Here is a 14,100-nt window from a genome sequence, read left to right as displayed (position 1 = left end):
TACGATTCTGAAAACAAATTTTTAAAATACAAGATGGCGGATAAAACCAATTTCAATTGATCTCAGTACAAATTGGGACATTTAGGGGTATTGGGGGGGGAGGGGGGATTCTAGTGTACGAATTTGCCAAATCTGATCCCAGATTCGTGTTCAGCGTCCCTGAAACTCCCCGGTCATACTTATATCGAATTTCGTGGTCATCGGAAAACTAGGGCATTTCACGGGAATCTGTTTCACTCGTGGGCTTAATGCCCTTCCCAAGTACCGCCATCACTCAGTCACGGACTACCAGGATACACCGAACGATGCAAGTGACAATGAGCCATTCTTATTTTTTAGCTGTGAATTTTTTATTTGTATTCTTAAATTCAGTGAAAACAAAATTTAGTTTTCTGAATAAACGTCCGGATAGTGCATTTGTTTATAGAATTTACCTATAACAGTAACAAACAATTTTATCAAACGATAAGCTTACATGATTCATCAACACTTTAAAGACAATTCCGAAACATTTTAAAACATTTTTTTATGAATATTTTTTAATCATTTATGAAAGGATTTCATGCATTGGGTCTTCTTATACTGTTTAATTGATATAAAGCTTACTTCAGCTCTTTAAGGAAATATAAAAAATAAAATGGTAAACATTTTAATTTTTCTCCCTGTATTGACACAAAAAACAATAAGCCAAAATTAAAAAATCAGCTCTGAAAATTCTCTTTCGAATTTAATGATGAATTTTGGTTTTAAATTCAAAACCGGTTAAGGATATTGTCACCTCCTCACTGTCTTTAACGAAATTTTCTCGTTTGTCACAGTACGCATACGGTTAAAAAATAAGTAGTTTTTTAATAGCAAATTGTTGTATTTTCTTAGTCTAGTAAGCATTTACATATTCAAATTTTGACGTATAAAAAGGGTATCATTTAAGGCATGCATTCATCTACATAGGTGGATAAAGGTTTACAACTCTTATAAATTCATTACAAATTCTCTGGAACTGGATAAGAAACATACAATGTACGAAGAACACAATTCTCTTTTACATGTTAGGTTCCTATTTTTTAAGTCATTTTTGTTTTTTAATTTGATATCAATTTAAAAAACTATATGGCAATCATCGCTATTATCGACAGTTTTGTATTAAAGAATTTAAAACAAATCAATTTGAATTACTTCTTAAATACATTATTTATAAATTCATTTCATGTGAAGATTGCTAATTAGTGTGGCCATATTGTAATAAATAGATGAATTAACAAATACAATAAATGAGTCTAGTTTTTTTTTATAACGTCTAGTTATAAGATTTATTTCATGAAACTATTCTTGATGTTGAAGTCTTGCTCTTATATTAATAGAAATTATATTAAGCTAATCTGTTTTGTTTTTAGAAGATTTACGCATTTGCGTCCATCGAGATAAACAAAAAGGAATATTTGTGAATTCACAGCGACCAATTATTTCAAATTACTTAATACGATTACAATTATTTTTCAAAGATCTTTCATCTTTGAACGTTAAATAAGTTTTCAACTGTACATTCGCAAGTGAAAGTCTGATGAAGGATTACAATTTTTCGTACTAAGAGTACCGTCGTAGTAAATATACTTATGAGTATAAATTGTTCAACATCTTTACGTATTTATGCCGAGGTTGAACTATTTATCATATATTCTAGGATAGTGATGAAAATTGAATGTTTTAGCGGCTAGCAAATCAATCTTTCAAGGACGATGCATATCTATTCCCTTGTCGAATTCGAGGAATATGATAATTTCTGTTATCAGAATTCCTTTACAAAGTGTATCTTCAATCTGTTTCAACGATTGTTGAAATATGCACTTAATTCCTCCTAACATCACTCCGAATGGAAACATAAGACAAGGTGGAAAACGATTTTTTAAAAAGGAAGACCGCGACAGCGACCTTGAGTAGGATGTGCAAGTTAACTGTTCAAAAGAGCAATATTGATCTCTTTCACCATCTTAATGCGATACAACATCTTCACAAGATGCTCCTTTGCAAGAGGTGAAGTAGAGTACCACACTGGACTATCTGGAACGCAGCTTCTTTCAGGTAGCAAGTAAAATACGTCATTGCGTGTTTTTACGCTCTCCGGACTAAAAAAAAAGGGACTTTTAATTCTTCTTACTGAAAAATCAGCATGCTCTTTTTATGGTAAAAAATACAATAAATGTTTATCTTTTTGCACCGAATTTCTGATAAAAATTTGCTTTTTTCAATAAATGTTTGTGTACTGTAAATATAATTAATACCCACCACTTTGATAAATAAAATTCGTATAACTTGACAGGGCATCTCAACGGGTTTTCCTCATTCTCTTGCTGTTCGTATACCTTCTTTTTCCTCGAATTAGCTTCTGAAAATATATTCTGGTGTAAAATATGACTGACACTTTCCTTCTTCATAGAGGTTTACAATGACGTACATTTTCAAATCTACTTTATTAAAACATTTAGATACACTAATGAACAAAAGTAGAGGGTTACAAAAATTTTCCGAATTTTAAGTGATTTTTCAGAATCCTGTATCTTAGTGAAAAATGGTCGTATCAAGGTCTTAAAAATAGTATTTTGAAACTTAAGTTTCTAGTTTGAGATCTTTTGGCAACAAAAAGTCGGAGCCACGTGTTCCGCGCAATTTTAAGAAGTAGTGTGACATGTTAAAGCGCAAAAAACATGACCCTTTAATTCCTTTAAAAGTTTAACCGTTTGCAAAAAGGAAACGGTTCGTTAGATCGAAATGTAACTTCGCAGGGGTTTTGGGAGTTATTCAGCTGTAAAAGGCACACTTAACATTAATAGTTTGATGAACATTTGACATTTAGCTGTTGATGTTCTGAAAAACCAAAAATTACCCTTTTTCCTGCAGAATATTGTAGGACGTTTATTCTGGTTTTCAGAACAGCCCTTAAATTTTCGGTGCGACCATTGGTTGCTAAGATATCGTCGATCAAAGCCAAAAGGGTCCTTTTTTATTTAAAGTTCAATATCTCAGTGAAAAATGGTCGAACCAATCTGAACTATTTCGAATCGTTTCGGAATCTGTTTCTGAACCAATACAAATTAATACGAACCAACCTGAAGTCTGTTTTCTAATCTTTTTAATCCTTTACAACCCGCGTATAAACTCCAAATACAATTTGAATGAATGCGAGCCTGATCCAGAAAATCTTTTCTATCCGGATCAATCTGTGCTCCAACACTAACTTCAGCCCAAATTAGTCCTAACCCACTATTCAATCATTAGCCCCACATCATATGAATCAAAAACAAGATTTCAGCCCCTTTCAATCCATGTGTTTTCAAGACGAATGAAAACGAAACTAATCCTAACCCGAGTTTCAAACTGCACATCGACACAAACTTCAAACCGAATCATTCCGAAACAAACTTTCAATACTTACGATTTCTGTGACGAATCTGAATTAAACCGAGGCTAATCCAAAATGTCTTTATTAACCATCTCTATCAGTACGTCAATATCAACTTCAATCCGAACCGACATTTCCCCACTTTCCAATTAGTACGTCTAAACCAAATGTATCCGAAGAAGCTCATCCAAAAAGTCTTTTTGCAACACATGCCCCGAAAGTACGCGTTTTTTTGTTTGTTATTATATGTCTACAGCGAGAATTTGTGCAAGAAAACTGATTATATACCCGCGCATTCCGAATAAGAAAAATAATTTCTATCGCTGAGCATTCGTACTTCAACCAGAAAAAATGATTTTATATCGCTCAGCATGCGCACTTTAAACAGAAAAATGATTTTTCTCGCAGGAAATACGCCCTTTGACTCCCTTCACTAATTTTCAGCTCGACCTAACAACATAAAAACACCTACTCAGCTAATCCTCTAGAAAACACTGATGCATCGTCTAGCTGATATGTGACGACGATTTGCCTAGCACCGGATCACCTACATTCCAATCATTACTCTCGGATTGGGTCGCCAAATTCTTCAAAAACTTGATAACTTTATAGTAGCTCTAGTTTAATTTGGCCCACATCTTCTCAAGTAGAAAATTAGCGATCCGAGAGCCCTGGAACCCACGTCCCTATAACTATCTACTTGACATTTTATTGGAAATTATTGGGTTCCATACAAAAAAAAGCTAGAGTTGAGTCCTAATTTTTTTATAACAAAATGAGTCCATCTTTTGTTTTGTACCGTCACACGATGAAACTGTCTTGCAATCTTTTAATCTCAAATAAATCTAAACCTTCTACCATATACTATTTCTCGTTATTCTTTGAATAGTCACATTTCGGACAATTCTAATACTTTCTCAATCATAAATGATGAGAATGTAAAAAGCAGCATTCGCGGGAAGTACTGCTGAAATGCATCGTTCGATACAAAGGAAAGAGTTTTTTTACATCGAATAATCACTTATGAGAAAAAATTGATCCATTGCGATAATTCTAAACAACCACAATGTTGGAATATGCCAGCTCTAAAAGAAAACCGGCCAGAGAGAAACAACAGACACGAGAAGTTGATTCTGTTGCATGACAACGCGAGGCCCCATATTGCGAAACCAGTCAAAAATTACCTGTAAGAAGTGAAATGGGAAATCCTAACCCAATAGCACTACTCTCAAGACATCGCCCCCTCAGATTTCTATCTGTTTCGGTCAATGCAGTCAGTTCTTTCCGGAGAAAGGTGAAGAACTTCCCGAAAATTCTGCTTTTTTTTAATATAGTTGAAATTTTTGACAAGGAAAAGTAAAATGTCCTTTCATCTGAAAATGAATGTCAACTACTGCGTCTTAGAGCTCGCACATAACCTTAAAGAATCGTGGATCATAGTTTCAGCAAACACGACAATGGTATCTCCAGAGACACCTTTTAGAAAAGGGCGAAAACTTAGTACCATACTAAATACAATTAACAGTGGCGCTCAGTGTTATCAATCTATGCGCTTTCGCCGCATGACAGTGGACCCTTGGTCAAGCGTTTGAGGCAGATACCCCGCTGCGAGTCAAATTATCTGGAACGAATTACCCTTTCATTTTTATGACACTGAGGGCAGTTACAAAAAGTAAAATCATATATATCAAGTGATAAAGAAAATTTTGAGTACATACAAAAGTATAGCTGTGCTAAAAAGTTGACACCTACTCCCTAAATCTGAATTAGTAGTTTTCTAGTCAGGAAATTCTGCGAAATCGTTGACCAATTCCTTTACTAATTATTTATACTAAACTTTAGTTTCAAACTACTGATTCATTTAGGAAGGCGATTAAAATGATCATTTTCATATAATGCTCTTGAAATTCAGCTGCCGGATCGAATAAAGGCATATCCAATTTTTTCGCTGGAAATAGAAAGACCCCTAGAGACTTTTAAAACCATTTTCGAATTTTTAAAAATTCAATTTATTTCAATAACTTGAAGGGATTTCGTAGAATTTTCAAATGGCCGACACGACTGTTACCTAGAAAAAAAACCAATTTGACACTAATACTGCTTTTCCCGCCCTTTAAAAATTAGTCTTTTACGAGCTCTCGGTTATTACATTCGCATTGTTAAGATTTTTTAAAGTTTTTACAGCAAAATTAAAAGTCTGGTCTGAAAATCGAGAACATTCAACAGCCATGTAAAAGATAAGTTAATTTTATCAATTATTAAAAAATATTATGGTAAACAATAAAATTTTAATTTTATTTAACCTTAGATGGCATTTAAATACAGCTTCTACTACTTCATTTATTTTCAAGGATTTTTCAATTGCAAATAAAATGAATGATAAAATGTCATAAAACTCCCATATAACACAACGCTGCTGAAGACTGCTGACATCAGTATAAAGTACCAACCAAAGACCACTCACTCAATACCAGTCCTGCCTCCCCCTTATTAACTGACGTGGTGGGATAGACGTTATAACTAGACGCTCTACCATATGACGAATCAATACTTAACTTGGACATGATTTCACCTCGAAAAATAAGCTTATATTATAAAGCTGGTAGTTAGGCGTGCAATTTAAACAATGAATAATACAAACAATAAAATAACTTCGGAAAGAACTAAAACTTTTATTGACAAAAGTCATGCACACGGAAAATCTAAGGTCAAGTTTCAGGCGATGAATAAAGACTAGGTACTTGGAATGATAGAGGGGTGAATTGTCTCAAGGTAAAAGAATTATGAGAAACTATGCACGTTAGAAAAGTAGATATCTTATGTGTACCTGAAACAAAGAAAAAGGGATACGAAAGTAGAGACATAGAAAATCTGGTGTTGAAAGGGGAATTTGAAATATGGTCAGGCGTAGATAGTGAATCACATGGTAGAAAGGAGTAGGTCTGATTATAAATGGAAGAGCCAAGCAGCATCTCGTAGATTATGATTTCGTATCTCCCAGACTGCTGTCGGTTATAATGAAATGAGGAATCATGAGAAATGAAAGGATGGGTGGGCATCCAATATCAGAAGACAGAAAGAGTACTAGGTAATTTTGGGGATCTAAGAACAAACTACAACGGAGACAGATTAGTTGGATTGTGCTTAGAAAAAAGCCTATTTTTTACAAATAATTGGTTTAGGTATAAAATGATCCACATGTACACCTGGTCTAAAGAAAATAGTCACAGTACATCGCCGGTGCTTAGGAGAACGAGTCCGTAAATTATATCTCTGTGAAAAAACACTTATCATAACGCCATGAAAAAAAACTCATCTCTATAAAATGCGATGAACAAAAATATATCTCAATAAACACTGTAGAAAAACTACATATTGGTAAACGCAGTGAAAGAAACACGTCTTGTATAAATACTGTGAAAAACCCCCGCATCATTGAATGGCCATAATAAAAAAACATATTTTAGGAAACACAATTATTACAATAGCAAACAGTGGATATAATAATTTACATATTAATTATTTGACTGAACAAAAGTTCATAAATACTGTTAAGTCCATAAATATGGCAAAGTTCATAAAAATTGTTAAGCAATACTTGATTTGTTAAAATATTCACAAGATAAATATTTTTGTCACTGCATAATTAAAGTTTAAAAGTGCGTATTTCATTATAACTGAAAATTTATAATTTATAATATTTATGATTGTTTAAAAATATAAAGAAGTTTAGAAAATTGCAGTGAATTTTCATTATTTCCGCCCAGCCTATCCGGCCCAGCGCTATCCGCCCAGTACTTTTCTCCTCTTTCCTATTATAAACTATGTTTTTATCAATATCTATAGATCCACGCGCTCTGTATTAAACATACATGTATAAACAACACTTAAAATCAGACAGTAAGCGGCTGGCAGTGTAAAATACACGATTTTAACTTGATAGGTACCTGTTATTCTAAACATAGTCCACCAATAATACTTTTTTAAAGGGAAAATGATTATTATAGTTTTTTCGTAATAAATCAGTTTATTTAAAAGTTTTAACAAATACGGTATTTTTTCACGGCTTTTTCACAAATAAGGTTTTTTTTCGCGGTTTTTTCATGAGTAAGATCTGTTTTCACGGCGCTTATAGGAATAAGGTTTTTTCTCAGCATTTACCAAAATATATATTTTTTCGTAGCCTGTTACTGATATGTGTTCTTCTTCGTGGCGTTTTAAAATAATGTATTTTTTCACAGCGACCTAATGAACCATTTTTTTTCACGGCGTCTTTGAAAAAGTTTTTTCTTCATGGCCTTATTTTACAGGTTTTTTTTCATGAGCACCGGCGATATGTTACTTTCTTAGTGCGGATGAACGACTAAGAGAGCTAGTCAAAGCTATAAAGGGCATGAGAGGTTCTGAATGCGATACTGATCATTACCTTCTGGTTTCCAAGATAAACTGAGGTCTGGGATGGAGAAAAAATAGAAGCAAGACAACGAAACAAACACGAATAAAAATTAAAAATCTACAGAAACCGCAAGTTCGGTATGATTTTCAGAATAAGATTAACGAATGCATAGATAGTGCAACTTGGGAGGCGCTTATAAGCAACAAAGATATAGAGGGCACATGGACTGCGTTCCGTGATATCATTGTATAATAATTAAAAATGTAATTAGTAAACGTACTTTCGACCGGCTGACAGAGCACGAGTTTAAGTGAAAACGAATTAAAATATATTTTTCAAAAAAGACAATTTTTTTCTAGAAAAAAAAAAAGCACAATAAAATTTCACATCTGGATATAGCCTCCAAAAATTATAATTCAATATGGTTTTCAAAAGCGAAATAAATTTAATGTGCACTTATTCGATCCAGCACCTCAATTGAAAATTGAAAATAATGACAATTTAAAGAAGGTTAAAATGTATTTAAATAACAAAAACGGGTTACAAATATGAGATGTAAATATTTTATTCAGCTACAAAGAAAATTTTTTAGTTCAAATAGAAAAATGATGAAAACTCAAATCAGCGAAAGTAACTGCTATGAATTCCACTTAATTTCATTTTAAGTAGGTCTTTTTAATCTTGATATAGTTTTATCACAAATTGTTATGTGAATTATAAATTCTAATTTCCAAACCTCTGTGAACATTATTCCCATTAATTTAACGCTTTATTCCGAATGTTAACATTTTAATGTCAACTATATAATATATTTGTTCAGCGATTTAAAAATACGATTCATTAATAATAATAGTAAATCAGATTATCCTGAAAATTCCTATTTCAAAGATTTTGCCAATACCTTTGGTTTGTTTCTAACAATATTTGTGGTCAGATCCAAGATAAATATTGCTGCTTTAGTTATATATTTTTCCCCTTTAGTTGAACATTTATTAATTTAAGCATTTTGAAGCATAAATTAAATGTTACATTTACAATGTATTCAATGAAAAAACCTGGACTTCCTTATGGTTGATTAAAATCAGTTATAGAAATTAAAATTGAGACAATACTATAAAATTGGAATTTATTCGATTATTGTGACACTGTTTAGGGAATAAATTTTCTCTGTACATAAATTTAAATTAGTACAATAAAGCGGATCAGGGACTCAACTGCTGTAACAGCTGCATCTGTTCTTTTGCTTTGAGCAAGAATGTAATCACAGATAATAAAATGAAGACAGGTGGGCGATTAAAGTAGACTGGCCCGACTTCGATTAATTGTTCTTAATCTTAAATTTAGTTCGATTGGTTGGCTGATTTTACTAGAACACTCTTATTTAGTGCTAAATAATTTGATTTTATTTGGAAAGGTAACTTAGTAATTACGTAATGATCAATATTTTTTAAAAATGTTACCCTCTACCAATTTTTAACGTTTTGAATTAATTATTAGTAAGATTTGATATATTCCACATTTAGAAATTCCGCACATAAAAAACTGAATCGAAAGACAACGACAGTTGAAGGGATTTCCAAAGGATATAAGGGTTGTTGCTGAAACGTTGTGAATTTAGATCCCTGCTGCCGCTTCATCCATTTCCATGATGTAATAGAATTTTCAAACAAATTCTAGGATGAAGTGCTTACATCGAAAAAGGTTTAAGAGAAGGTTCAAAATTTTACTTGCTGATTTTTAAAATAGCTGAAATTTTCACTCGGTAACATATTGATTTGTATACGAAAATTATTACATTTTAGTCAAAATCAAGACTATTTACTAAAAGTTATTAATAATCCACTTAAAATATGCTTTGAAACATGCCTTTATATTTTCAAAGGAAAAAAACTCAACTTTCAATAACAATTTGAAATAAGTACATAATATTCATTTAATTATTATTTACTTGAAGCCACCATGTTATGAGCCTATTACGCCCCCAGAAAAGTGAGCGTTAAGATAGCCCTTTACCGTACCATCCAGCTAGCAGCAGCTAATTAGTTCCAAACGCCACTGCACAGTCAGCTAATTAGTTCAACAAATGGCCAATGAATAACGCACAATATACCTATTTCAATAATTTACTGTAGAAATACATGAACGCACACGCGCACACACAATATGAACTGGCCATCGTAGGGTTACACACCTACTTACGGTTGAATTAAATGTTCACAGGGCGACGAGAATAAACCATGCCATATGGTCATGGTTCTACTGCTCGCCCTGTGAACATCGAACTCCCAGTGGTAAAGACGTGCCTAACCCTACTTGTGATTTAATATACTATCATTTTAATTTGGTTTAATGTATTATTATACTTTCTGAAAACTACGATAAATCTTTTAATTCGTTTTTAGAAAACAAAGCAGTTTAAATTTTACACAAATCCCCTAGTATTAATAGAAAACGCAGTAAACATATTTTTCGTTTTAGAATGTAGACACTAAAAATGCGATTAATTTGATTTCAAAATTGAATGGTGCTTAGAAATCCAATTTCCTTCTAAAAAACAGAACCAAAATCTTGGAAACGACATACTGCAGTGCTACATAGAGCAGTCAACATTCTTACTGCAAAAAGCTATCCAATTCATATCAAATGCAGCATAGTTTAGCCCTACTGAAATATTGCGAAGTTGTTTAGTAATTGCTTCAGTGAGCATTTCTCACAATGTTTAGTACAAAACTGTAAATTTATTTTTGTGAGGCTTAGCATTTGAACTACTGAGGCTTCCTAGATGAATCAGTAGTTTTAAACTGAAGTTTAGTGCTGCAAATATGAAACGATTTTCATCAATCTTTTCTTCACTTTTTGCTAATCAAACAAATAAAATTAATTCAGCTAATCAAGATTGAATTAAGCCTTGCTTTCATAAATTCAGTTTCTGTAACAGGCCTTAATATCATAAAAACGAAAGGGTCATTCGTTCCAGATGATTCGACTCACAGCGAGGAATCTGCTTAGAACGTTTGGCCAAGGGTCAACGTCACGCAGCAAAGCGCAGAGATAACTAACACTAAGCTTCACTGCTATTGTACTTACGTTTTCGAATAATGCAAAAAAAAAAATAGGAAAAATTTCCGAAAACCCGGTTTTGAACGTCAAAAGAGAATTCTACGTAGATGACGTCTGCAAAAAATTAGACAAAAACTTTTCCCGCTCAAACCGACTGGAGGGCGCCACAATACGTACGGCCGAGAACACCGAACAACAGAGTCGCAAGCGGGCACGAGGCCCCATGCATGTCGGGTAAGAATAAATTCTCTTCCAAATGAATATCTCTTACCGAAGGCGCCACTAAAACCGTTTTCAATCAATGGTTGGGCGACGACTTCGAACTGTAAATGTCAGTTCTCGCATGTCTCCTCTGTAATGACGAAATGCCATTCTTGTTCTTCTGGTCGCGACAGAAGGTACATACCGGAAAAAGGGACGACAAATATAGGCAAAATTAGCCTTCGGAACGGCATAAATTAAAAAAGACAATGAATTGGATCATGTCAACTCCGGCGAAATCTCCGGACGCTTAATGATAGCACGGGCTTTTACATTGTCAAATTCGAAATTCAAAAGAGAATGACACCCACGTGTTCCGACCATAAAGCTTCGCCACCTCTTATATGTGCCGGGGGTGTCTTTTCCGAAGTTGCTTCTCGCCTGATTACTGGAATTATTTCGAAACTAAAATTATGCAAATGAATGTGCTCTCATAACCTCCAAAAATTGTAATGTAAAGCATATCGAAATTGAACGTCTTCCTTTCGTTTTTTCGGGTTTTAAAAACTAAAATGGCAAGAATGTGGGAAGCAATACCGTTTGTAACAAAATCTCGACGCGTGCTATCGAAACAGTGTTTGTATTCCTTTAATAAGTGTGATCTTTCTGATTTTTTAGTACCTATTAAACGTGGCCTAGGCGTTCTTTATTTATTTAACCCATCCCCTTTCCTCAAAGTTGCCAGCACGGTCAATCAATTAACTTTTCTTTTTTGACTTTAGTGAAATAATTTTGAAATAACGTAACTCCATTTTTCTTTAACATACAGGGTGTAATATCCTTTAGATATAGCAACTAATTCTGTATATCAGGCATGTCCATTGAGGGCAAATCGACTCATCCGCCACATGTTCAAGTTCCACCACTAGTGCTCCACTCAGCTTCAGAGCTTCGGGGTGCTGGCCGATCTCTGAAATGGAAGGGAGGTATCCAGTGCTGCAGATACGTAGTATCTCGGAAGGTATCTTAGGGCGACCGATTTAAAATAAAATGAAGTAATTTAGAATTTAAATAATAAATATATTAGCAGCAAAAGAATGCAGAAGTCTTGCAAATGAGGAAGGTATATATGTTTTTTGAAGAAATTTGAGAATAAATCTTCCAAGCCATGTTTTATGGAAAATATGTTTATTCTGAAAAAAATCTTAAAACGTTAAACCTTATATCAAAAATCCTTAGTAAAAAGATTTTTTCAGCATTTGATTTTTTGATATAACCATAACAATAAAATTGGTGCATAAAATGTTGGGTAAAACTTGGTTACAATTTAAAACACGCTAATTAATTTTGCTAATATATGCAGTATACTGATATCTCGGAAGCAAGTTTATGATTTTGTGAAATACTAAAAATTCTATAAAAAACCACAAATTAAGGCCGATTTTAAAAACCCACCGAATAAATATTCTCTGAAATAGATGAATTTTTTACGTTCACCTTTATGTACCCTTTTTAAGAAATGTGAGAATTCGGGTTTGCAGTTTCTCTTTTTTTCTGAACAGAATATTAAATTTGTTATCGCAATCTATGCATTATATGTCAGTATCACTTTTATTATGAAATTCCACATTAACACCTCGGATTGATAAAATTCTCTATTTAACACTCTTTGTAAAAGTTTATTTCAATAGATATGACATTTGAACAATATAGACTCAATTAGCCCTCAGTGGACAGGCCTGCTATATATCATGGGCGAACTAAACATATTAACATTCGTCATCACTTCGTTTGTAAGATTGCGGTATCATATCAAATATCTTTGGAACACGGCGCATTAAGCTGCATGCCACCGATAGAGGAAGCTGGTGTTGCACTTATATTCTCGTTAAGAGCAGTCGATTTCTTGATCAAACTAGAGACATTTAGTTTAATCACGCTTAAAAATTGATTTATTTAAATACAAACCTAAAGCAGATTGAGGGGGATAGAAACGCAACAACACGTTTCTTGAGCCTGGAACTTTTCCTGCAATTGCTGCAGGCTGTGCCGATGGATTTCTTTTCCAGTGTTTCATTATGTGTGAAAATGACAATTGCATGTGTTCTTCTACTGTCTGTAAAGTTTATTATAAATTTAATACAGTAAATTTAAAAATTATAGTTGCAGTTTTCTAACGAGTTGATATTTTAATACTTACCACTAAATTAAAATGTTTCGTGTTGAAGAACATAAGTGTACTCAGTAATACATGTGGTGAATGTGCTCCTAATTGCTTACATTCCCATAAATGCTCCTCTTCCACTCTCGTAACAATGTACTCTGAAAAAACATAAATTTAGGTCATAATTTCAGAGAAGATAATAGACTTAGTAATTGCCATTTGATGACTAGGCACCTGCCGATTACTGGGTCTCTTTTCATAGATTTCTAATAATGAAATAGGAAAGCTGAATTTAAGTGACACAAAATACAGAACTTTATTATGACCTGATAATATGAAATTATTATCCAAGATACTTACGTGCATCATTGTAAAGGATTGAAAACTTTTTTGCAACTTCGTTTAAGCAATCCGTAAACTTTTCATAATATGAATCAGTGAAGATATTGTCTATTCTGTTATTTTCGAACAAGTATTGTTGTATTCCTGAAAAAATATATAATGTGTACTTATTTTACATCACATAAATGATAAAAATTATTGAATATAGACTACTATATCATTACATTGATATATATTTAATAATTATGTATGCAATCAGTATAAACATATAAAAATGTACCCAAGCATAAGTAGTATATTGTATCTGGGGCATATTCGGCTCCATTTGGTTTTCTAACTTCTTTGACGAACAAACACAAAGAATAGTTTAATTCATCTGCTGTCAGTTGCAGAAGATCTGTTTTGAACTGTTTAACCTTTCGCGTTGATGTATTTTGCTTTTCCAATTCAGCGTTCTTGGTAACAACCTGTATAAATATATAGGTATAAATATTATTTCCACAAGGAAAAGAAAAAATACAGAAATAAGAATAAGCTATA

The 14,100-nt window shown here is 33.1% G+C and overlaps 1 protein-coding gene across 3 annotated transcripts in view; it reads right to left on the bottom strand.

Annotated features, from left to right (window-relative positions):
- Positions 1–844: 844 nt before the first annotated feature.
- Positions 845–14,100, bottom strand: part of LOC117170373 (zinc finger MYM-type protein 3) — a 212,376-nt gene continuing 199,120 nt past the window's right edge. For 2 of the 3 annotated variants that reach the window (XM_033357129.1, XM_033357128.1), the window contains 6 exons: positions 13,841–14,027; positions 13,579–13,704; positions 13,255–13,376; positions 13,023–13,170; positions 2,284–2,383; positions 1,949–2,123 (listed from right to left, as the gene is read on the bottom strand). In XM_033357129.1, coding sequence (XP_033213020.1) covers positions 1,949–2,123; positions 2,284–2,383; positions 13,023–13,170; positions 13,255–13,376; positions 13,579–13,704; positions 13,841–14,027 — 858 coding nt within the window. Of the gene's footprint in view, positions 2,124–2,283; positions 2,384–13,022; positions 13,171–13,254; positions 13,377–13,578; positions 13,705–13,840; positions 14,028–14,100 lie in introns of all 3 variants that reach the window. The other variant, XM_033357127.1, reaches the window with a different exon arrangement.

The sequence above is a fragment of the Belonocnema kinseyi genome, chromosome 3, assembly GCF_010883055.1.
Source record: "Belonocnema kinseyi isolate 2016_QV_RU_SX_M_011 chromosome 3, B_treatae_v1, whole genome shotgun sequence".
Taxonomy (NCBI): Eukaryota; Metazoa; Arthropoda; class Insecta; order Hymenoptera; family Cynipidae; genus Belonocnema; species Belonocnema kinseyi.
Note: the sequence above shows the minus strand (reverse complement) of the source record. Positions and strands in the feature narration are given on the sequence as shown.